This window comes from Schistocerca piceifrons, chromosome X (assembly GCF_021461385.2).
Source record: "Schistocerca piceifrons isolate TAMUIC-IGC-003096 chromosome X, iqSchPice1.1, whole genome shotgun sequence".
Classification (NCBI taxonomy): Eukaryota; Metazoa; Arthropoda; class Insecta; order Orthoptera; family Acrididae; genus Schistocerca; species Schistocerca piceifrons.
The window spans coordinates 139750397-139776619 of NC_060149.1; the positions used below are offsets into that span (position 1 = coordinate 139750397).

Here is a 26223-nt window from a genome sequence, read left to right on the forward strand (position 1 = left end):
TGATGACCTCATATGTTAAGTCCCATAGTGCTCAGGGCCATTTGAACCATTTGAACAATACGTTACACTCGTCACCAGCTTCACGCTCTAGACACTACTTACAGGCAGGGCCGGTTCAAGGCCAAGGCGACGCAACCCGGCCCGTTGGGCGACAAGTTGACAGGGGCGTCAGAGGCGCCACAACTGTAAGATTTCTATACAAGACTGATCACAATTACACTCATGTTCAAAAAAACAGAACACCTTGAACGAATAAAAAAAGGACGTTCATATTCACAGGACACGTACATTAGTATGTTCTGCAATAATGCTTAGCACTTCAGTCACCTCGGTTCAGCACGTGTCCTGTTGCCTAGTGGACAGCGTGTCCACCATGAGCCCTGGTAACTTGCCCCATGCATGATGGCATCGGCGGGTATAAGGCGAGAATGGCGTCCTGTGGTATAGCCATCCCTGCTGCATTCATCTGTAGTGGTTGGAATCATTCATCTGTAGTGGTTGGAATTGGCTCACAGAGCTGCATCCATTGTTTCACCGTATACTACACATTTGCGATTGGCGACAAGTCTGGTAATCTGGTGGTCCAGGGCAAAACGCTGACATCCTGTGACACGTGTCCGTGCAGCAACGTGTGGTCATGCATTGTCTTCCTGAAAAATGGAATCTAGGGTGTTCTGCAGAAAATGTATGTCTACGGATCGTAGAATGTCATTCATATAGGTCACACTGGTCGTAATGCCCTGGACATGCACCAACTGTGATTTGTGGTTGCTCCAATAGCACCCCACTTTGTAACGCCTTGAGTTGGCGCTGTATGTCTTATGCGAATGCAGTCACTGTGATGCCAGTCCCCCCTGTCTGTGGCGAACCAAAATGCGGTCAAAATTTTCAAACAAACAGAACCTGGATTCGTCCGAAAACACTATCTGGTTCCATTCCTGTCCCCAGTGACGTCGTTCCATACACCATTCCCGACTAGCATGTTTCTGCACATTCATCAAAGTTAGGCGGAGAAGTGGATGACGCTCACATGACCCGTGCCGTAATAACCGGCGACGGACTGTCACCGCTGATAGTGTACGATGTGTTACACTGCTGCGCTAGAGCGGAGGAGGATGCAGGGTTGTCCTGCAATGCCATTGTGCACACACCCATTGCACTGCCGAAACACTTCGTTCCACATAAGCAGCAATTTAGTAGTGAAAACTGAGGAAAGAGTGGGGAGGGAGGGGGCACCAAATGATAAGTCGCTTCTAGGAAGAAACTCGAACCGGCCTGTGAAAAAACTGAAACCGGCCTTACATGCAGCGGATGGCTGTAACGATGTGAGCCGGCCGGTGTGGCCGAACGGTTCTAGGCGCTTCAGTCTGGAACCGAGCGACCGCTACGGTCGCATGTTCGAATCCTGCATCGGCCATGGATGTGTGTGATGTCCTTAGGTTAGTTAGGTTTAAGTAGTTCTAATGATGACCTCAGATGTTAAGTCCCATAGTACTCAGAACCATTTGAGCCATTTTTTAACCATGTGACTCAAAAACATTGCGAATAGTTCTGTTTTGGAGCAGTCTGATAAGGCCTTACCTTGCCTCAGAGACGATGAAAGTTCATTTCAGAATAAGGTGTATGCTTGTCTCGACGGATAATGAGAGTTTTTACGTAGGTTTGAGATGCCATCTGGATTTCTGCGGTCGTCGTTCATAAAGGAAGTAGTTTTCACTTTCCTATTTTCTCCACCTTACCCCTGAATTCCATATTACTTACTTCCCAAATTCAGGTCGGAATTTTATAACGTGTTCGCTTTTTGGAGGAAATACTGTATAAAGTGGTTTCCGAAATTTCAAAGCTGGATTGACAGTATCTGAAGACAGTGGTAATCATGGCCATTTCAGCAGCACATAGCTCTCATCTTAACTTTGTTTCAACCACGGTAACTATAGATCACTCCTGTCCACCCCTCACGGCGTATAAACAATGGTCGTAAAAAAAAGACTGTGATAGGAGATCAATCTCGCGCCTTTTCAGTGACAGTCGGTTTCTAGCCCGACATAAACTGTTGCTGTCAGTGAAAGCTGTTCACCTAAACCACTTCCAGTGCAAACTTTATGAAGAGAGCTACATCCAGTGGATATTAGAAGTCGTGTACCTTTCAAAGGGCCATTGTTCACTGCAACACATTAGCTGCACGTTTTCAGTGGGCCAAACAACAGAGAAACTGCACAGTAGTTGATAGAGGCGTTTAGCGTGGTTCGACAAATCGCGATTTTTTTTTCAATTTTATCTAGTGCAAGGTATCGAGTGATCCACCGGTCCAATGAAGCATTTAACTCGCAGTGTGTGACGGGTGTAGTTCAGGCCGGAGGTGGTTCTGTGATGTTTGGGGTATATTTTTGGTACCACTGCTTTTGTTCACTCAACCAAAATTACCGTGAATACGTACTAGGATGTTTACTTCAACATTTACCAAGTATACCCTTTCTTCTACATCTTCGTGATTGGTGTACTGTGGGAACTGTAGTCTTCCAAGATGACAATATCCTTCATCTGAGCGTTCCTACTCTGACAAAGACTCAGGCATCATATCGCACTTCAACTGACCCGTTACATCATCTGATCTTAATCCTGTCTGGTCCTATTTGGAATAGTGAGTATAAGTCTAGCATTTATATCAATGAGTGGTTTCTCCTGGATATGGCCTAGCTGAAGAAACTTGTGAACTGTCTTTCTCGCTGAGCTACGCCGTTATGAGGACAAGAGGCGGTTTTAGACGGTATTTGTATGATGTCTCCTCGGGGTGACTAAATTTTGGTCTGGTTGTGCTTGTTTCAAGCCAGTGTTTAGCTTTTTGACAAATGATACCTCATTTATGATTCTTCTGAAACTGGTGATTATAGCTCTCTTCTACATTGGTATGTTTATTCAGTAATTTGCGCGTTTGTAACCCTTAGATTCGTATACTTTCAAACATTGATTGTACGTAAATACAGAGTGTAGCACATAAATTACTTCGGTGGGTGATAGAAAAGACTCATCTCTGTGTTTTCGAAACACATCTTTATTCGGTTCTAACCGTTCTAGTTTCGATACTTCCCTCGTTAGAAGATTTTGAGTCTTCGGTAATTCTGGAAGCTTCTCCCGTTTCTGGAACAGAGTACAAATATCTGTAAATGCGTAGCGTCTCAAGAGTAAATCCTTTCATTTATTCTTCCACTCTCCACCACATGTTTAAACAAACGCGTGTAAAAATGTTGTAGTTTATGGGCGGGGCTCCTTAATTTACAGTGTCAACCATTTTACTTTCTCTTATACAGGGTGTCCCAGAAGGAATGGTCAATATTCAGATATACGTCAGGAATGATCGTTCGAAGTAACAAAGTCTCATACACATCGGCTTTAAAATGCGTATCCTGAGAGCTATGAGGACTCCTTCATTTCCGACAATGTGAAACAATTCTCTTCTACCTCAAGCTCATTGCATTTTGAGAGGAGATAGTATGGATCGAAACAAGAAAAAATTTTCTGGTAAAATATGGACTCTAAAGTGCATACCTTAAGAGCTATGAACACTTGTTCAGTAGAAGAGATGAGTTTCGCAGTAGCGATGATAACAAATGCCCAATGCCCTTAAGATATGCAATGTTAGCTCATGTTCACCGGATACTTTTTTTATTTTGTTCGGTACTACCACCTTTGAAAATATGAATATCAAAGAGTTTGCAGTAGAAGAGAATTGTTTCACAGTTGTGAAAATGTTGTGGGTAAGGCTAACCGAAGACTGCGTTTTATTGGCAGGACACTTAGAAAATGTAACAGACCTACTAAGGACAATGCCTACACTACGCTTGTCCGTCCTCTTTTAGAATACTGCTGCGCGGTGTGGTATCCTTACCAGATAGGACTGACGAAGTACATCGAAAAAGTTCAAAGAAAGGCAGCACGTTTTGTATTATAGCGAAATATGGGAGAGAGTGTCACAGATACAGGATTTGGGCTGGAAGTCATTAAAAGAAAGGCGTTTTTCGTTGCGACGTAATCTTCTCACGAAATTTCAATCACCAACTTTCTCCTCCGAATGCGAAAATATTTTGTTGACACCGACCAACATAGGGAGGAACGATCGATACGATAAAATAAGGGAGATCAGAGCTCGTACGGAAAGATATAGGTGTTCATTCTTTCCGCGCGCTGTACAAGATTGGGATAATAGAGAATTGTGAAGGTGGTTCGATGAACCCTCTGCAAGGCACTTAAATGTGATTTGCAGAGTATCGATGTAGATGTAGATGAAGATGCGGTCATCATAACTCTTAAGGCATGCATTTTAGAGGCCATGTTTACTAGACTTTTTTGATTCGAGCGATCGTTCCTGTTATATCCCTGAATATTGCCATTCTTCCTGGGACACCCTGCATGTGTCTTCATATTCTGCTGCATACTCAGCGAAGTTGTACGGTAATGTGATTGTTAGCTTGCCGCTAATTCCTTGCATATGTGCATCTAACACTACACTTAGATGTAACAGGAAGTTGATGCACTCTGATTTATAACAACAATTTCGAGGTACTAAGCTATTGGGTGACAACTTAACAGTAAGAGCTCAGATTCGGATGGGAAAGCGTCCATGTCCTTTTCTCAAAAGAATCAACGAATATACAGGGTGGTCCAATGATAGTGACCTTTTCCGCAATTGGTAAACGGTTCATTTTAACACGGGTAATGTATCACGAAGCAAATACCGTCCGCACTGGCGGAATGTTACGTGATACCACGTACTTATACGTTTGTGACTATTACAGTGCCATCTATCACAAAGCGAAAAAAGTGGTCCATCTAAAACATTCATATTTCTTTACGCACTACACGAATATGTAATAAAAATGGGGGTTCCCATTTTTAAAAAACGCAGTTGATATCCGTTTGACCTATGGCAGCGCCATCTAGCGGGCCAACCATAGCGCCAGCTGGTTTCCACCTTCAAGCTAGAGAAGTTTAGCTCTTTGTAGTTTTTTCATTTGACGCTTATTTCGTGAGATGCTTGGCCCGATCACGATCTTTGAACCACCCTATATGTCTGAATCGCCTTCCTCCCGAATGCGAGTGCAGCCTGCTAATACTACCGACATCTCTCGGCCACGGAGGAGTGATACATGAAGACAGATCTCAGGGAAAGACAGGCACCGAGAACAACGATGCGACGCCTGGCTACCCGTCACACTGCTTCCTTGTTGCGGTTTCCGATTCTCCGGCACTTTTTCTTCTGGGTGCTCTCTCCTTGTTCTCCCGCCCGACGACACAGACTTCTCATCACTCCTTCTGCGGCCTCTTCTTTCCAACAGTATTGCAGGATATGCGTCGTAATGCGCCGTGTAAGTAACATTTAATACGAATACAGTGTCAGTAACAAGCGAGCTGTATGAAACAACTGTATATCGCTCAGTAGAGGCATCTGACGTGTACAACCCGTGAGCATTTCTTCTAAACGTCGCTATGTATTGTTTTCTCTGTTTTTTTATGTTGTCTGTGTTTTCTAGAGACCTGGGACATTTACTAGGTATCTGTACATGTGTCCGAGAGATGCATCTGTAACAATTCTTTACCTTATTTGTGAAAACTTGATAAAATCACAGCTTGCGACCTGCCAGATTTTCACTTTGATGGCCCCAAGGTCTACGGTAACCGTGCAAAAGACTCTTTCGCCGCTGTCAAACTCTGCCTAAAATAAAGTATACATTTTTCTGTACTTCTCGGCGCTAAACATATTAAGACCTGTCGCGCAAATATACATAAAAATATTAATTCATAAGGTAAAATAGAAGAAACAAACAGAAAATGGTAAATACTATCTTTTTAACAAGTTAACGGCTCTTCCAGAAACACGATAAAACTTTACGCTATGGCAACGTTGTGCGGACTAAACTGTGTCGGAGATCACATAAACATACGTAGGTACTTCAGAAAGTAAGTTGCACATCTCGTCCCACGCCAAGACCATAACACAACATTGACGCATTGTCATATGGCCCAAAGATAAACCGCTTCCAGCCGTCGTGAAATGGTGTCAACAATTAAACCAAGGCGGCACAGAGATTGGCGATGCTGATCCTTTACACAGTCCACATGTTGCGCCATGCGATTTTCATCTTTTCGACAAGCTCAAAATAGATCCGGAGAGAAAGAGATGAGGGCGTTCACACAGCTGTTCTCCGCCGGCCGGAGTGGCCGAGCGGTTCCAGGCGCTTCAGTCTGGAACCGCGCGCCCGCTCTGTCGCAGGTTCGAATCCTGCCTCGGGCATGGATGTGTGTGATGTCCTTAGGTTAGTTAGGTTTAAGTAGTTCTGAGTTCTAGGGGACTGATGACCTCAGCGGTTAAGTCCCATAGTGCTCAGAGCCATTTGAACCATTTGAATGGCTCCGTGAGAAATTCTATCATCGAGGAACTGAATCATTGGTAGAGAGTTCCGAACGTTGTTTACAGAGACTTGCTGATTATGCTGAAAAGTAACGTCATGTATCTATCTCGGTTTAAAGCGTTGTGCAGCATTCAATAAAAGTTACTTGGCCTGCCACAATAACGTGCAACTTACTTGTTGAGCCCCTCTCGTACACGGTTCACTCACATTAATGTGACCACTGCCAATGTTCAAAATCAGTGTGAAATAACCACTCACAGACGGCAGGTGGCAGCACTAGCAGTGGGGGGGGGGGGGGGGGGGAGGATGGAGTATACAAAGCGTGTCGGGAGGACGCGGAAAACAGTGCAGTCGTTGTGGTAATGCGGAAACGGCACAAATGATCTGACGTTCAAAAGGGCGTATCATTGGTAACGCAATTTCTACATCAATGTATCTTTTTATGCGCAAAGTAGCCGGGCCTTAAAGAGGTGACATTCCATTTACATAGTTACCAAATGCTGTCCGCGAAATATTTCAATTTTTCCTTTAAATCTCTAAGTTTCTCTTAATTTCCAAGATTGCTTCAAAGCAATTAATTCTTTTTTTCAAAGTTAGGCCTCTTACTGGTCAGTTGAATTCCCCATTTGTCCATTTCCATTCTTGGTTTGGCTATGAAAATTAGGATAAAAACTATCCGTCAAACAACTAATTAAATTTTTCTTGCTTGTCCTGATCACTTTTAAGCAATTGAACCTTTTTTTGCAAAACTACACAATAGGCTGGTTAATCTGATTTCCCATTTGTCCATTTCCCACTCTTCTTTTGGCTGTGAAAATTCGAACAAAAATTTTCGCTCAAATCACTGATTAAGTATTTATTAATTCCCTGATTATCTTCGAGCAATTAAATCATTCTTTGCAAAACTATAATTCACACTGGTCAATATGATACCCCATTTGTCCGTTTCCCAGACTTCGTTTGGCCGTGAAAATTCTCAAAAAAATCCATTGCGCAATTTCTAGGCAGTCTCGATTTCGCTCCGCTCAAATATTTCCCCAGAAAAGAGCCTTTCCAAGGTAGAATGGCGGAGAAACAAATTATGTAAGTCTGCAAGCCTTCGTCGCCATTGATGTTCAAATGTGTGTCTTATGGGACTTAACTGCTAAGGCCATCAGTCCCTAAGCTTACACACTACTTAACCTAAATTATCCTAAGGACAAACACACACACCCATGCCCGAGGTAGAACTCGAACCTCCGCCGGGACCATAGCCGTTGACATTGATGATATAATCTTCCGAGTCGCTAGGCCGCGTCATATTGCTCTTCAAATTTCTTCACTGCTCGACGTTTCGATCCCCTCCCTGGATACTCTTCAATGTCCCACTGGTGTCCTTGGATGGCTGAAAACTTATAAAAGACTGTTTTCCTGCCCCTTTTCGAATAATTGTAGTTACTGGGGAAAATGTTTCTGCTACTATTAGTCGACTGTCGTCATTGGGTAAATATTGAAAGCAGATACTGACAGAGAGGAGCAATTCAAAATATTATTGTAGTTGTGCCGCCTCGGTTGTCTCCTTGTAGGTGTTGACGTTCCTCGCTCGCCGTGGCTGGATGTTCACTTCCACGATAGCAGATAGCCACAAAGAATAAAACCTGTAACGACCAACACTACTGAAATTGTATTTCGACTACTTCATGGACTTTCCTTCTATAAATATTACATTCCTTGACTAGCACCTGTATGTTCTTACAATGTGTAATGTGGCTGTCAGATTATTTATTCTTAGTGCTCCATTATCACTGATTTTACCTTTCGTCTTAAACGTCTGTAGCGTTCGTGCTCTTTAACGTGTTCTTAATCTGTCCCACCAGTTTCTGCGATAAACAGAGTGTTAAAGAAAAGTATGCATTTTGGAGCCGATGTTCGCTGGACATTTTGTTCTTGTTTTAGTCCGTACTAGCATCTCCCAAAATATTGAGACATTATTTTTAATGCCCTTTATACTTTGCCACATTTATGCGTCACTTCATATACTCTTGCAATGTGAAGGCGGTCAGGCACCACCGTCGTAAGTCGGAAGATGCTTTTTTATATCGTGTGTTGGCCGAAAAACGTAGTCCTTAGACCATTCTTCCGAAAGACTCTGCCTATGCAGTCGGTTACGCTAGACGCAAGGTTTACCTTAGATAATACACAGGAGTCTCATTCTGAAGCCAACCGTTGTGCCCGAGCGGTTCTAGCCACTTCAGTCTGGAACCGCGCTGCTGCTACGGTCGCAGGTTCGAATCCTCTCTCGGGCATGGATGTGTGTGATGCCCTTAGGTTAGTTAGGTTTAAGTAGTTCTAAGTCTAGGGGACTGATGACCTCCGTTGTTAAGTTCCATGGTGCTTAGAGCCATTTGAACCATTTGAATCATTCTGAAACTTCGTGGCAGATGAAAACTGTATGCGGGATTAGGAACAAAGTGAGAATGAGCACTTGCCCGCAAAAGCCAAAGGTTCCATTCGAGTCTCGGGCCGGCACAGGAAGTTTCAAAGCAGCACACACTCCGCTGCAGAGTGACGGGTCATTCTGGATCCTCGTTCTTCTTCGCTTCGTTTGAAGGCCCTATTAATGGAAACGTCATCGTAGCTACTGGCCACCAGTGTCTCCCTATCTACTCTAGCTCTTATTGCAAGCTCTTACTTTCACTCGAAGATAGTGTGTTCAGACTGAAGAGCATTTTAGAATGAAATTTTCACTCTGCAGCGGAGTGTGCGCTGATATGAAACTTCCTGGCAGATTAAAACTGTGTGCCGGACCGAGACTCGGACTCGGGACCTTTGCCTTTTGCGGGCAAGTGCTCTGTCAACTGAGCTACCCAAGCACGACTCACGCCCCGTCCTCACAGCTTTACTTCTGCCAGTACCTCGTCTCCTACCTTCCAAACTTTACAGAAGCTCTCCTGCGAACCATGCACAACTAGCACTCCTGAAAGAAAGGATATTGCGGAGACATGTCTTAGCCACAGCCTGGGGGATGTTTCCAGAATGAGATTTTCACTCTGCAGCGGAGTGTGCGCTGATATTTGGAAGGTAGGAGACGAGGTACTGGCAGAAGTAAAGCTGTGAGGACGGGGCGTGAGTCGTGCTTGGGTAGCTCAGTTGGTAGAGCACTTGCCCGCGAAAGGCAAAGGTCCCGAGTTCGCGTCTCGGTCCGACACACAGTTTTAATCTGCCAGGAAGTTTCATATGAAGAGCATTTTGCTTCTGGGCTGACTGGTGGCGGTGGAGGTGGTGGGGTGGGGTGGTGGCTGTATTGGTGGAGAAACAAATTGTCCGTTGAGGCACGGAACGCCACGCTAGGAAAAATGTCAGTGTTTAATGAGAGGAGCAGCCTATGAGCCTCGGGACGTGCTGACGGCGACCGCGTGTTTTGCAGTGGTGGACGCGAGCGGTCGCTACTCGTCGCAGTTCCTATTCGGCAATGACCTGTGGCTGGGCTCGCAGACGCTGTGCGACGAGACCGCAGCCAGCGCGCCGTGGCCAGTCACCTTCTACGTGGCGCGCCTCCGTCTACGTCTCTCCCCCGCGCTGACGCCGCAGGTAAGCGACTTTTCAGTCACGCGACCGCTCCTTATGTCATTTACTACTCTGAGGACTTCCAGCTCCATACCTACCACAACGTACGCTACCTTTCAGTCGTCATTTTTGAGTGTTCGTATTAAGCTCTCCCTCCTCTCACCGAAGTCATCATGAGCCCTTTCTCGTTCAGAGCTGGATAAAGGCCTCCTCTTGAGTTTTCCTTCCGTTACGGTCTTCAGCTATACGCACATGTTTTCTGCTGGCACTGCAACGTTCTTTTCGTCCGTCGACGCACTCTTGGCGATGAACGGCGCACGAGACAAATTACACGCGCCTTGAGTAGAAGGGCAATGGGCATTTAGGGCAAAGAATGCACTCCAGCCGTATGCAAGACGCAGATGTGAGTGGGTACGGTGTGCTTTCTCCACCCGCTTCTGGAGGGCGGACGAGGTCGGCCGGAACCTTAACGATAAGTATGCCTGCCGTCAAGTTTGCATGCAGAAAACACTAGGTCAACGTCACATCGGAATGTCCCACAAATCCTGATACTGCCCGATTCGAGCAGCCGGCTAAATGGAGACCCAGAATGAGGCTCATTTCAGATTGTCAGATGCTGATAACGCTGTCTCACATGAGTACACGACATCTCCGTGTCATTCACAGTGATCAGTCAACATCTGACCCTGTCCACGACTCTTATAAACCCTACCAGGCATGGTAACAACACTAACCACGAGCAACACTTACACACTGTGGTTCAAACTGGCACATAGAATTGCAACTCTAATTATTTACATATCCGACGATGGCATGTACGTGCACCAAGTTACTGTGGTGTCACCGCCAGACACCACACTTGCTAGGTGGTAGCATTTAAATCGGCCGCGGTCCGGTAGTATACGTCGGACCCATGTGTCGCCACTGTCAGTGATTGCAGACCGAGCGCCACCACACGGGAGGTCTAGAGAGACTTACTAGCACTCGCCCCAGTTGTACAGCCGACTTAGCCTGAGATGGATCACTGACAACTACGCTCTCATTTGCCGAGACGATAGTTAGCATAGCCTTCAGCTACGTCATTTGCTACGACCTAGCAAGGCGCCATAGCATTTGATATTGAGATTATAACATGTACCGACAAGAGCGATGTACACCAATTGTGGATTAAAGATAAGTATTATATCAACTACGTACTTTATTTGCTACTATTAATTCCCTTAACTGTTCCAGACCTCGCGCCAGTCAGCGTGTAATTAAACGCGTGCATTTCGGCCTCCTCTAGCAACAGTGTTGGCTCTTCTGCCAACACTTCACTTACAACGACATTCAATCATGTCTTTTGGGTGCTTCAGTCTTTTTGTCAGGCTATGTACCGGGTGATCAAAAAGTGAGTATAAATTTGAAAACTTAATAAACCACGGAATGCCGGCCGCGGTGACCGAGCGGTTTTAGGCGCTTCAGTCCGGAACCGTGCGACTGCTAAGGCCGCAGGTTCGAATCCTGCCTCGAGCTGGGATGTGCGTGGTGTCCTTAGGTTAGTTAGGTTTAAGTAGTTGTAAGTTCTAGGGGACTGATGACCTCAGATGTTAAGTCCCATAGTGCTCAGAGCCATTTGAACCATTTTTTGCGTTGACAAATGCAGCTGTGGCGAGAATGATTTCGAAGTTCGAAGCCACGGGTTGTTTAGACGATAGACCCCGTAGTGGCCGACCTAGCACAAGGCGTAATGCTGCTGAGACAGTTCAGGAAGAAATGGAGACTGTAGCGGGTTCGTCTATGCACAGGGAAGTCAGCGCTAGTGCAGTCGCACGTCGCACCGGCATTCCATACACTACTGTTTGGTTGCCACTTAGGCGTACACTCCGATGCTATCCGTACAAAATCCATCGGCGTCATGAACTGTTACCTGGCGATTTAGTGAAGCGGAGGGCATTTGCGGTGTGGGCGTTTCAAAAGATGGCGGAAAGTGACGATTGGTTGAGTAACGTGTTGTGGACCAACAAAGCTCATTTCACGCTCCGAGGGTCTGTCAACGCCCACAACTGCAGAATTTGGGCTACCGAAAATCCTAGAACTGTCACGGAAACTCCATTGCACGACGACAAAGCCACGGTACGGGTTGGATTTACCACATCTACCGTTATCGGGCCTTTTTTCTTCGAGGAAATGCGTGATTCTGGTTTTGTAACTGCTACCGTGACGGGTGAGAGGTACGCCGATATGTTACAGATTCGCATCATCCTCAGCCTGGCTGATAAACACCTGCTGGAACGTACGATGTTTATGCAGGATGGCGCTCCACCCCATATTGCTAGAAGTGTGAAAGATCTCTTGCGCGCGTCGTTTGGTGATGATCGTGTGCTTTCGTCATGCTTGACCTCCCAGGTCCCCAGACCTCAGTCCGTGCGATTATTGGCTTCGGGGTTACCTGAAGTCGCAAGTGTATCGTGATCGACCGACATCTCTAGGGATGCTGAAAGACAACATCCGACGCCAATGCCTCACCATAACTCCGGACATGCTTTCAGTGCTGTTCACAACATTATTCCTCGACTACAGCTATTGTTGAGGAATGATGGTGGACATATTGAGCATTTCCTGTAAAGAACATCATCTTTGCTTTGTCTTACTTTGTTATGCTAATTATTGCTATTCTGATCATATGAAGCGCCATCTGTCTGACATTTTTTGAACTTTTGTATTTTTTTTTTGGTTCTCATAAAACCCCATGTCATTCCAAGCATATGTATCAATTTGTACCTCTCTATCTACATTATTCCGTGATTTATTCAGTTTTCAAATTTATACTGACTTTTTGATCACCCGGTATATGGTTCAAATGGCTCTGAGCACTATGGGACTCAACTGCTGAGGTCATTAGTCCCCTAGAACTTAGAACTAGTTAAACCTAACTAACCTAAGGACATCACAAACATCCATGCCCGAGGCAGGATTCGAACCTGCGACCGTAGCGCCCGGTATATTGTAACCAGTAATAATCGTGTAACACTACCATTGAGCACCCAGGAATTTACCGCTACATCTCTTTATTTATCTCATTAAGAGTAGATTATTGGGTTCTGTCTCGTAGAAAGTCGAGAATCCAGTATCAAATGCGGTCCGATACACGGTAAGCTCGTATTTTGTTAACTAAATGACAGTGGGTAGCCTGAGTGTAATGGTGCTGTGTGGTACCGTGTCTGAGGCGAGTGTGGCGTGCGCAGACTCGCACCGTGCTGCTGGGCGTCTGCGTGCCGGCGTCCTGCGGCCCTCAGCAGCTGTCGCGGCTGCTGGAGGCGGCGGGGGCGGCGGGGGCGGCTGGCGCGGGCCGCGAGCTGAGCGTGGTGCACGTGCGCCCCGTGCCCGGCGGCTATCGCGTGCTCGCCGACCCCAGGCTGCACATCATCTGGTAAGCATCACTTAAGCAGAATGAGATTTTCGCTCTGCAACGGAGTGTGTGCTGATATGAAACTTCATGGCAGATTAAAACTGTGTGCCGGACCGAGACTCGAACTCGGGACCTTTGCCTTTCGCCAGAAGAACTTCTGCGAAGTTTGGAAGGTAGGAGACGAGGGACTGGCAGAATTATAGCCGTGAGGACGGGTCGTGAGTCGTGCTTGGGTAGCTCAGTTGGCAGAGCACTTGCCCGCGAAAGGCAAAGGTCCCGAGTTCGAGTCTCGGTCCGGCACACAGTTCTAATCTGCCAGGAAGTTTCATCACTTAAGCAGCTTCCCTGCTCCCAGAGCTGATTCAATGCTCTCTTACGGAATATGAATCTAAGTTTAAGTGCCATACCATTCAGCACGCGAGTAAGAGTTCTGCAGATCGCAAATACGTGAAACCACTTTAAATATCGAGCTCATAGGTACGCCGTCATACCTTACTCGGGAACAAATTGCTTACTGCTACTTTCTGTACTACGTCGTCATCTAGGGATATTTGGCTTATGGCTATAGTACAGGCGCTTTTCCTACAGCACATACGGAAGGCTCAGGTCTACTCTTTGAATAAACACCTTCGCTGAGAGAAGAATGGTATGGCATTGTTATCTGGGCCATCCCGAGCGATTCATCGAACAATCCTTTGGAAAAGGTTTTCTTGTGCCACCTTGTGCCACACACTGTGGCTCCTTGCGACGAAGTATGACGTGTGTGTTAAGTGTATCCACTGAATGCAGCTGACTGTATTGGGCGTGTGGTGTCATGTTTGTGTTTTTTGGCGAAAAGAGAAGGAGAGACATTGAAACACAGTGCCGGTACATATCGGATGGTTATAATTAAAGTGCAGCTACTTACGGCGGTCCAGTGTGGGCTGTAATTATTCGGTAGAGATGCTAATGCATTAATGAGGAACCGTTTCACACAGAAGAGAAAAAAGTTCCTGTTTTGACCACCAGGTGCAAATCTGGCGCTGTATAGCATCTCGCCGCCCTCTCCAGTGCTCATATTGAACAAATTGTGTAAGCGGTGTTTAATAATAAAATCAACATTATGCCTTTCTCATTTGTTTGACATTCTCCATCCACGTCCCGTTTCTAATCCATTGCATATGAAATCATTTCTATACGTCTTTCTTGGGTTCTCAACGCCAGATTTGCATCTGGTAGCCAAAATCGGAACTATTTTTTTCCAGGGTAAATTAGTTCCACATTAAGGCATTAGAAAATCTGTCAAGTTTCGCTGCCATACGATAATTACAGCCCACACTGGACATCTGTGAGTAGCTGCACTTTAATTATAACCTCCTGGTCCTTGGCTCCTTTCGAATAGCACCAAGGAGGCCGTCTGGTGATATTTCTGATTAATCTCCATCAACAGTGTCAGATGCACTCACTTCAGGAGACACTGTGAAAATGTTTGAAATTTAATCAAGGATACTGGCGCCAAATCTTGTGGTCAAGAATTTCACGCCACCACCTCACCTTTCTTTGCCGGACAAATGTTGACAGTGAAAATTTCATCCACCTCAGAGGATTCGAACTGACTTGCCTTCGAGTCGAGAGCTACTGCATAGGCGTGCGCCAGCGACCTTGGGATGGAAACAGGTAGCACATCACTGAAATTATCGCATTAAGAAAAGCTTTTGTATATCTCCTAGCTTTAAGTGCGTGACTATGATATTTCAATTACATTTTCTTAAGCAGAATGGCATTACTGATCCTTTGTTTACAACTCGTGGTCTAGTGGTTAACGTGGCTGTCTCGGGATCACGGGGCCCTAGGTTCGATTCCTGGGCAAGGTGGGGATTTTTTCCGCCCGGGGACTGGGAGTTTGTGTTGTCCTCATCATTTCATCATCATTCAGAAAAATGGCGAGACTGGACAGTGCAAAGATTGGGAATTTGTACGGGCACTGATAAACAAGCCGTTGAGTGCCCCACAAACCAAAATCATCATCATCATTTCTGACTCTTTAGGCGCAGCTTCAAGTGCAGGAAATTTTCAGTTAACTGCTTAGTTTCAGATCGTTCTTTCAAAACACCTTATTTTAGCGTCTTCTGCTATTCACGCTCAGTATGTTTGCTAGATAGCACCCTCCAGCCCACTTGCGTGCCATGACGTGCAACAACAAGCAGAGCTTCTCACTGAACGATGTTAAACTAAAGTTTTGATTGAAATTGCGTGACCTGCTGACAACCTTTCATATCTTCGCCAAGCAGCGACCTAGTAATGGAAACATTTGACCATGTCAATCCGTGACGCTGATATGGTATTCATAAACGACACACTGCTGACCATTAAAATTACGACACCAGGAAAAAGTTTTACTTATTTTGTGTGTACAGTATAATAGGAACGAAACATGACTAACTTTGTAGGCGATTTTGAGAATATTCTAGGTGCGAAATTTAACACAGAGCTGCCATCTCTGGTAGCAACAAAGCTCTAACAAGGCTGGGCATCGAGTCGAGCTAAGCATGGAAGATAGATATGGGTATGTCATTTTGCGCTGCTTCTCTCTATGGCTGAGTTAGTTAGTCGTTGTGGCAGATGAGTTGTAGCAACCCACGAACAGATATTTTCAGTGTGTGAGATATCTTGAGAAAGTGCTGACAGTGCAACAATAGAACACTGTCTGCATTAAGGTGCGTTAGGACAGCACGACCAACATGCAGTCTTGCGTTATCTTGTTGGAAGATAATGTCAGAGACGCGCTGTAGATAGGTCACAGCCATCTGCCTGAACACGTCAGAAATGCATGTTGCTGCTGTCGAGCTACGGAAACAGAGATGAAACTATTGGGTACCCAATGGCACCACATACCGTCACACCAGGTACCGGTCCCATATAATGGTGATGGATGAAATCTGGCGACGTTCGTTCTCCTCGAAGCACCCACACATTCGTACATCTTGTCACTGCACACAGAACTGAGACTCGTCTGTAAAGACGACCTGGTGCCACAGTTGTGTCCAGTGTTGGACACAAAACTTACGGTGCACCTGCCTCTGCCATCGAATCAAGGAAGCTGCAACAATGGTCACTGGGTAAAAATCAATTACGCCCGATACAAAGGACACCATTTCGAAATTCAAATGATAACCTTTCTTATATTTATGAAATTCCTAGTGTTTATTCCACTTTCTCGTCGAATTAGTTGGCAGCATATTTGGGGGGACGGTGGTTAAAATCCCTGCCCTGCCATCCAGATTCTGGTTTTCTGTCGTTTCCCTGAACTCCTTAAGGCGAATGTTGGAGGATTCCTTTGAAAAGTCCTTCTGTCTGTTCGGTACAAATTTAAACTAACTTCACGATCAGCTAGAAATTTTAATCATAGCTGAGAACTGGATGGCAATGTAATAATGAGGCACTTTCTTGTCGGACTATTCGGTGGGGGTGGGGTGGGAGTGGGGGTGAAAAAAGGGTTGGTAACGCCTGACTTCTAGATGGCCCTGCAGGACCAGCATGTTGAGTGAGCAGTATTGGGAAGTGTTCCAGGCGATATGTGACTAGACAGGCGTGGCTGAGCAGAGAAATGGGAGAAAAGTAGATTGACCAGAGAGGGGAAGGAGGAGATGTGTGCATTATATGTGACCTACGCTTACGTGGGTGAAGCTGTCGGTAAAATGTGTATATATTTACTTCAATAAAAAATACGATCCCATCAAAATGTTTAAAATCTATTGAGAAATTTCACACAAAAGACTAAAAACCGAAGAATAATTATTTAAATAAAAGTAAATTTATAATAGAACATGTTTTTTCAATTGGACTAAAATTTTAAAAAATATCTCTTAGCTCTTTACAGATCCCTAATTCCATACACATAGTCCAAAAAATTTGGTATTGTGAATTTTTATTCGTTATGACAATATTTGTAAGATTTATAACGAAAAACGTGGGGTGCATGTAGTAGATAATAGCTAGGAGGTGAACTAATCATGCCTCAATTATGTCTTGCATGTGCCCCACATTTTATGTTATAAATTTTACAAATATTGTCATATATATAAAAATTTGACAGTTAATCATTTCCAGGACTATCTAATAGGGTTAAGAATCTGTATGAAACTAGGAGAAATTATTTTATACTTTTTAGTTCGATTTAAAAATATCCTAATCTTTCCCCAATTCGAGTTTGCGCTCTCTCTAATGACCTCGTTGTCGCTTGGCTGTTGAATCGTAATCTTCCTTTCACTTCAAAAAGCGTTTTATTAAATTAAAACAAATTCAAAATGTAATTCAATTCCATACTTCCAAATCTTGATATATTTTATTAAATAATGACCGACGGAAATGAAAACCTCATTTTAGAATTAGCTGTAAAATAGTTGAAAACTTGTTATATAATTAGCTCTTAATACCTTACGTACGGCACCGACAGTGTTCTGCACACATATCTAACGTAAGAGTAGCCTTTACTAACACTTTGTTTTAAATTTAATTTTGTAAAAAAGTACATAACATTTATTCCGTAACATGATAAGGAATTTAACTTAACGAAATCCGACAGCCATGAAAAAGTACCACCATACGCAAAGACTTGGACAGAAAAGAGTGCCGGCTGGAGTGGCCGAGCGGTTGCACGGTAGCTCAGTGTGTTCAGTCAGAGAGCTGGTTGGCCTCTGTAATAAAAAAACTGAGTGGAAGGCCCAACAAAACGAACTTGACCGGATGTCACGTGACGTCCGCAACGACCAAACACATCAATCAACAACGAACAAAATGAAAAAAAAGCGGTTCTAGGCGCTTCAGTCTGGAACCGCGCGACCGCTACAGTCGCAGGTTCGAATCCTGCCTCGGGCATGGATGTGTGTGATGTCCTTAGGTTAGTTAGGTTTAAGTAGTTTTAAGTTCTAGGGGACAGATGACCTCAGATGTTAAGTCCCATAGTGCTCAGAGCCATTTGAACCATTTTGAACAGAAAAGAGTAGATCGATACACGCCAGATATAAAAGCCAGGGTGGCGCAGTGAGTCAGACACAGGTCTTGTATTCTGATTGTACAGGGTTCAAATCTCAGTTCAGTCATCCTAATTTAGTTTTTCTTTATGCCTACAAAAAGCTTGCTGGGAATTCCAGAATGATTCCACTAATAAAATCATACCCTACCCCCTCACGGTAAAAACTGAGCTTGTTTGCCAACTTGATACTGACTTTTTTTTTACATTTTGTTCGTTATTTTTGGTCGTTCCGGACGTCGCAAGACATCCTGTTCAAGTTCGGTGCTTGATCGTTCCACTCAGTTTTTAATTACAGAGGCCAGCCCGCTCTCTGACCGAACACGCTGAGCTACCGTGCCGGCCCAACTGAACTACCCAAGCACGACTCACAGCCTTACTTCTGCCAGTACCTCGTCTCCTACCTTCCAAACTTGATATTGACTTTTGTCGAGTTCGCTAGATACTACTATAACTTTTCCGCTAGAATTTCCTCATAGGTAACTACACCATTTGTAAAAGACCCGAGATTGTAATTAGTACCAGCAGTCTTCTTTAGATGTTTAATTAGTTTGCTCTGTGGTATCTTTAGGCTTTTTATGTAAATAACATTAGTATTAAATGTAACTGTTTTCATCTGATGAGAACAATCGACATGTCACCTTTGCAGTTCAAGACTGTGTGTTCTCCCATATCAAACAAAAGGATGGAAAATGTATTGAACTTCACGCTCTGAAAACATAAGCAGCCATATCTCTGTTCTTGCTAGGTGACAAGCTGTTGTAGGGTTGCTAAAAGCCGTAAATAATTAGCTACGCTGGTGGCACCACGCAATGAATACAGGAGCTTCCGACGTGTTTACACGGTTCGTTGCCACATGCAGGGAAGGGCCAATCTCCTCTTCTGTAGCAGTAAAAGTCACAGAGTTACTTTCGCAAAAGGTTAAGTTCTATAATGTTATTTAGTGACAGTTTGTCACGATGTATACTCAGAGTTTCATTTCTGCGTCAACATCTGTCCTCTGAAAGCCATGTTCTGGAGTGTGGCGATGGGTACTTTGCGTACCACTGTTACTTCTCCCTTTTCTTATTCCAGCCGTTTCAGCCGCGAATGGTTCGCGGGAAAAGTAATTATTGGTAAGCCTCCGAGTGAGCTCTACTCGCCCCAATTTTACCTTCCTGGTCTTTTCACAAGATGTACAGGGGGTGTACAAAAATATGGAATCATCACGAGAAATGAATGCACTGAACATAAATGCAGATGCTACCCAAACCGGCAGGTAGTGTTGTTGTATTTGACCACGAGCGGCACCTGTCCAAAGTTCTCAATATTTAGTAAATGTGAGCCGTCGTTCTGACAGTCTTCTGTGTAGTTGTGAGTGCATTACGCCTAAGATAAATGAATCCGAACGTTGAAAAATTGCCGGTGCTGCTAAGCTGAGTGCTTCTGTAACAAAGGTAGCCAAAGTGTTTGGTGTTGCAAGAGGCACCATATCGAAGATTTATACCGCGTACAGGGAATGTGAAAAAATACTTTCCGCTAAGTCACAACGGAGACGAAGGTGTGTGTTGCGTGGCCGGGACAGATGGTCATTGATGAGGATTGTGACGAAAAATAAGAGGACGACAGCTGTAAAAGTCACTACAGAAATGAATGTCACACTCGCGAACTCTGTCACCACCATAACAACACGAAGGGCGGTCCATAAGCATGGAACTGTGGGGCAAGCTGGCATTCCAAAACGACACGGCACTGATGCAAATTCCCATGACAGGAAATCGTGGTGCCAAGTCCATAAAACCAGGAACGTGGGGCAAAGAAAGAAAGTAATTTGATTGGATGAGTCTTATTTCATACTGTTTCCAACTTCCGGCCGAGTTTACGTCCCAAGAGTGAAACAATGCTGGGGTTCGGTGCTAATTTGTGCAGCCATATCGTGGTCTTCCATACGACCCATGGTTACTCTGCAAGGTCTCATTACTGCCAAGGATTATGTGCCCATTTTGGCTGATCAGATCCATCACATGCTACAATATTTGTTGCCCTACGGTGATGCTGTGTTCCAAGATGACAAGATATCTGTTCACACAACTCGCATCGTCCAGGACTGGTTTTCTACATCTACATCTACATTTATACTCCGCAAGCCACCCAACGGTGTGTGGCGGAGGGCACTTTACGTGCCACTGTCATCACCTCCCTTTCCTGTTCCAGTCGCGTATGGTTCGCGGGAAGAACGACTGTCTGAAAGCCTCCGTGCGCGCTCTAATCTCCCTAATTTTACATTCGTGATCTCCTCGGGAGGTATAAGTAGGGGGAAGCAATATATTCGATACCTCATCCAGATACGCACCCTCTCGAAATCTGGCGAGCAAGCTACACCGCGATGCAGAGCGCCTCTCTTGCAGAGTCTGCCACTTGAGTTCGTTAAACATCTCCGTAACGCTATCACGGTTACCAAATAACCCTGTGACGAAACGCGCCGCTCTTCTTTGGATCTTCTCTATCTCCTCCGTCAACCCGATCTGGTACGGATCCCACACTGATGAGCAATACTCAAGTATAGGTCGAACGAGTGTTTTGAAAGCCACCTCCTTTGTTGATGGACTACATTTTCTAAGGACTCTCCCAATGAATCTCAACCTGGTACCCGCCTTACCAACAATTAATTTTATATGATCATTCCACTTCAAATCGTTCCGCACGCATACGCCCAGATATTTTACAGAAGTAACTGCTACCAGTGTTTGTTCCGCTATCATATAATCATACAATAAAGGATCCTTCTTTCTATGTATTCGCAATGCATTACATTTGTCTATGTTAAGGGTCAGTTGCCACTCCCTGCACCAAGTGCCTATCCGCTGCAGATCTTCCTGCATTTCGCTACAATTTTCTAATGCTGCAACTTCTCTGTATACTACAGCATCATCCGCGAAAAGCCGCATGGGACTTCCGACACTATCTACTAGGTCATTTATATATATTGTGAAAAGCAATGGTCCCATAACACTCCCCTGTGGCACGCCAGAGATTACTTTAACGTCTGTAGACGTCTCTCCATTGATAACAACATGCTGTGTTCTGTTTGCTAAAAACTCTTCAATCCAGCCACACAGCTGGTCTGATATTCCGTAGGCTCTTACTTTGTTTATCAGGCGACAGTGCGGAACTATATCGAACGCCTTCCGGAAGTCAAGAAAAATAGCATCTACCTGGGAGCCTGTATCTAATATTTTCTGGGTTTCATGAACAAATAAAGCGAGTTGGGTCTCACACGATCGCTGTTTCCGGAATTCATGTTGATTCCTACATAGTAGATTCTGGGTTTCCAAAAACGACATGATACTCGAGCAAAAAACATGTTCTAAAATTCTACAACAGATCGACGTCAGAGATATAGGTCTATAGTTTTGCGCATCTGCTCGACGACCCTTCTTGAACACTGGGACTACCTGTGCTCTTTTCCAATCATTTGGAACCTTCCGTTCCTCTAGAGACATGTGGTACACGGCTGTTAGAAGGGGGGCAAGTTCTTTCGCGTACTCTGTGTAGAATCGAATTGGTATCCCGTCAGGTCCAGTGGACTTTCCTCTGTTGAGTGATTCCAGTTGCTTTTCTATTCCTTGGACACTTATTTCAATGTCAGCCATTTTTTCGTTTGTGCGAGGATTTAGAGAAGGAACTGCAGTGCGGTCTTCCTCTGTGAAACAGCTTTGGAAAAAGGTGTTTAGTATTTCAGCTTTACGCGTGTCATCCTCTGTTTCAATGCCTTCATCATCCCGGAGTGTCTGGATATGCTTTTTCGAGCCACTTACTGATTTAACGTAAGACCAGAACTTCCTAGGATTTTCTGTCAAGTCGGTACATAGAATTTTACTTTCGAATTCACTGAACGCTCCACGCATAGCCCTCCTTACGCTAACTTTGACATCGTTTAGCTTCTGTTTGTCTGAGAGGTTTTGGCTGCGTTTACACTTGCAGTGAAGCTCTCTTTGCTTTCGCAGTAGTTTCCTAACTTTGTTGTTGTACCACGGTGGGTTTTTCCCGTCCCTCACAGTTTTACTCGGCACGTACCTGTCTAAAACGCATTTTACGATTGCCTTGTGTGCACGAGGATGCATTGTTGCATCTGCTCCGGCTATTATAGTCACAATAGCTCAATATTATTAAGCCTCTGTGGTCTCCTTTGGAGAGAAGGGTGCGCGATCGCTATCCGTGATTGCTATCCACCTCCATAAGTTTTACCTGAAGTTGTCATTAGTTAACAGGAAGAATAGAATAAGATCCCCTTGAAAACCGAACAGGGACTGTATTTATCGATTTCGGGACAGGAAACTGTTTTGAATGCCAACGGGCTCCCTACATCGTATTAGTCATGGTAATGTGTTGTGTTTTTACTATTTCCACATTTTTGTCCATCCTGGACGTAGGAGAAAGCAATATATTGGTAGATTTTTATACGAACGCACGATCTCGGAAGTTTAAATGGAGTTGGCTGGTCATCTCCGTGACGCTTTCGCTCTTGCTAAACGCGCTACTTTTCTCTGGATTTTCTCTACTTCCTCTGTGGATCCTATCTGGTGCGGCTCCCCCACTGATGGGCAATATTCAAGTGTTGGTCGAACGAGGGTTTTGTAAGCTACTTCCTTTGTGGGTGGACCGCATTTCCCGAGGATTCTTACAATGAATCTCACCGAACGAGGTAGCGCAGTGGTTAGCACACTCGACTCGCATGCGAGAGGACGACGGTTCAAACCCGCGTTCGGCCATCCTGAGATAGGTTCTCCGTGATTTCCCTAAATCAATTCAGGCAAATGCCGGGATGGTTCCTTTGACAGGGCACGTCTGATTTCCTTCCCCATCCTTTCCTAATCCGATGGGACCCATGAACTCGCTGTTTGGTCCCCTTCCGCAAATCAACCCACCAACCAATGAATCTCAGTTTGGCATCTGCTTACCTTTGATTATTTTTATATGGATACTTCAGTTTAAATCGTTCCGTACGCATACTCCCACATATTTTATGGGTATGACTGCTTCCTTTGATACTTCTTCAATCGTGTAATCACGTAATAATGGGTATTCTGCTTATTTATGGGGAATACGTTACATTTGTTTATATTGAGGATCAATTGCACCACGCATCAATCTTCAGTAGGTCTTCCTGCATTTCGCTACAATTTTCTAGCGATTCTCTAGGTTGCAAGAGGTCCATGACAGGAATTTATTGCTAGCGCATTCGAGTAGATGTAATTTCGATGGATTACTCACGCGCTGCCTGCGATACGTAAGCTATAAGAGAATCTCAGACCAGAGAGCAGTGTTGGCGGCAGTAAGAGCTGTGTCAGTAGTAGGAGTAAGCAGTAACTAGCAGTCTGGTGTATGGAGTTGGCTGGGCCGGTCGTGGGGAGCGATGACGGTGCCTGAGCGATGTAGTATAAGGTAAAAACAGCCACCCGCATATGTAGTTTGTTAAACTAAATTTGTACTATTGTTATATCAAGTCCCATGTAAATATTTCAAAAAATATTTTAATAATAATCCTTTTTATATAATTAACTTTTTGACAATCATTCATCTGAATTTAAAGAATTTGCTAATTTCTCCAATCCATGATCATCCCGACTGTCGTAAAGAAAAATCAGTTGTTTCTTTCTATACATGACAAATCTAGTGGCCAGCATTGCACTGGGCTGTGCCAGAAAAATTTCTTAGAGGAGCAGATATATACGCGTTATCCGGCGGCTTCACTGAGGTAAGAATTTTCAATTTATTCAGAATGAACTTTCAGGGCCATGACGCAGCACTGCTGACGTCCAAATTTACCAGTTTAGATTCGCAGTTAGTCGATAATAATAATAATAATAATGACGTGTGACGAGGGCCTCGCGATGGGTAGACCGCTCGCCTGGTGCAAGTCTTCCCATTTGACGCCACTGCGGCGACTTGCGCGTCGAAGGGGATGAAATGACGATGATTAGAACAACACAACACCCAGTCCCTGAGCGGAGAAAATCTCCGACCCCGCCGGGAATCGAACCTAGGCCATTAGGATTGACAGTCCGTCGCGCTGACCACTCAGCTACCGGGGGCGGACAGTTAATTATTGAAAGGTTACATATGAGCCACAATTTTTTTTATTGGGAAGTTAGTCACGTTATTATTGCGAGGTTACGGAATAATAAACTGTTGCGAGGTTACACTGAATGTGAATGTTATACATATAACTATTTTTACTGTTGGGAGGTTACAAGGTCATTTATACAGGGTGTTTCAAAAATGACCGGTATATTTGAAACGGCAATAAAAACTAAACGAGCAACGATACAAAAACACCGTTTGTTGCAATATGCTTGGGACAACAGTACATTTTCAGGCAGACAAACTTTCGAAATTACAGTAGTTACAATTTTCAATAACAGATGGCGCTGCGGTCTGGGAAACACTCTAGTACGATATTTTCCACATATCCACCATGCGTAGCAATAATACGGCGTAGTCTCTGAATGAAATTACCCGAAACCTTTGACAACGTGTCTGGCGGAATGGCTTCACATGCAGATGAGATGTACTGCTTCAGCTGTTCAATTGTTTCTGGATTCTGGCGGTACACCTGGTCTTTCAAGTGTCCCCACAGAAAGAAGTCACAGGGGTTCATGTCTGGCGAATAGGGAGGCCAATCCACGCCGCCTCCTGTATGTTTCGGATAGCCCAAAGCAATCACACGATCATCGAAATATTCATTCAGGAAATTAAAGACGTCGGCCGTGCGATGTGGCCGGGCACCATCTTGCATAAACCACGAGGTGTTCGCAGTGTCGTCTAAGGCAGTTTGTACCGCCACAAATTCACGAAGAATGTCCAGATAGCGTGATGCAGTAATCGTTTCGGATCTGAAAAATGGGCCAATGATCCCTTTGGAAGAAATGGCGGCCCAGACCAGTACTTTTTGAGGATGCAGGGACGATGGGACTGCAACATGGGGCTTTTCGGTTCCCCTTATGCGCCAGTTCTGTTTATTGACGAAGCCGTCCAGGTAAAAATAAGCTTCATCAGTAAACCAAATGCTGCCCACATGCATATCGCCGTCATCAATCCTGTGCACTATATCGTTAGCGAATGTCTCTCGTGCAGCAATGGTAGCGGCGCTGAGGGGTTGCCGCGTTTGAATTTTGTATGGATAGAGGTGTAAACTCTGGCGCATGAGACGATACGTGGACGTTGGCGTCATTTGAACCGCAGCTGCAACACGGCGAACGGAAACCCGAGGCCGCTGTTGGATCACCTGCTGCACTAGCTGCACGTTGCCCTCTGTGGTTGCCGTACGCGGTCGCCCTACCTTTCCAGCACGTTCATCCGTCACGTTCCCAGTCCGTTGAAATTTTTCAAACAGATCCTTTATTGTATCGCTTTTCGGTCCTTTGGTTACATTAAACCTCCGTTGAAAACTTCGTCTTGTTGCAACAACACTGTGTTCTAGGCGGTGGAATTCCAACACCAGAAAAATCCTCTGTTCTAAGGAATAAACCATGTTGTCTGCAGCACACTTGCACGTTATGAACAGCACACGCTTACAGCAGAAAGACGACGTACAGAATGGCGCACCCACAGACTGCGTTGTCTTCTATATCTTTTACATCACTTGCAGCGCCATCTGTTGTTAAAAATTGTAACTATTGTAATTTCGAAAGTTTGTCCGCCTGAAAATGTACTGTTGTCCCAAGCATATTGCAACAAACGGTGTATTTCTATCGCTGCTCGTTTAGTTTTTATTGCCGTTTCAAATATACCGGTCATTTTTGAAACACCCTGTATATACTGTGAAAAGTAATGATCCTGTAACACGCCAAGCTACTTTTACGTCTGAAGATTGCTCTCCATTGAGA

At 44.7% G+C, this 26223-nt stretch overlaps 1 protein-coding gene across 1 annotated transcript in view; it reads left to right on the forward strand.

Moving 5' to 3' along the window:
* LOC124722223 (nose resistant to fluoxetine protein 6-like) overlaps positions 1–26223 on the forward strand; it is a 157313-nt gene that overhangs the window by 67311 nt on the left and 63779 nt on the right. The window contains exons 3-4 of the mRNA XM_047247417.1: positions 9814–9977; positions 13181–13365. Of these exons, the coding sequence (XP_047103373.1) occupies positions 9814–9977; positions 13181–13365 (349 nt within the window). The remainder of the gene's footprint in view (positions 1–9813; positions 9978–13180; positions 13366–26223) is intronic.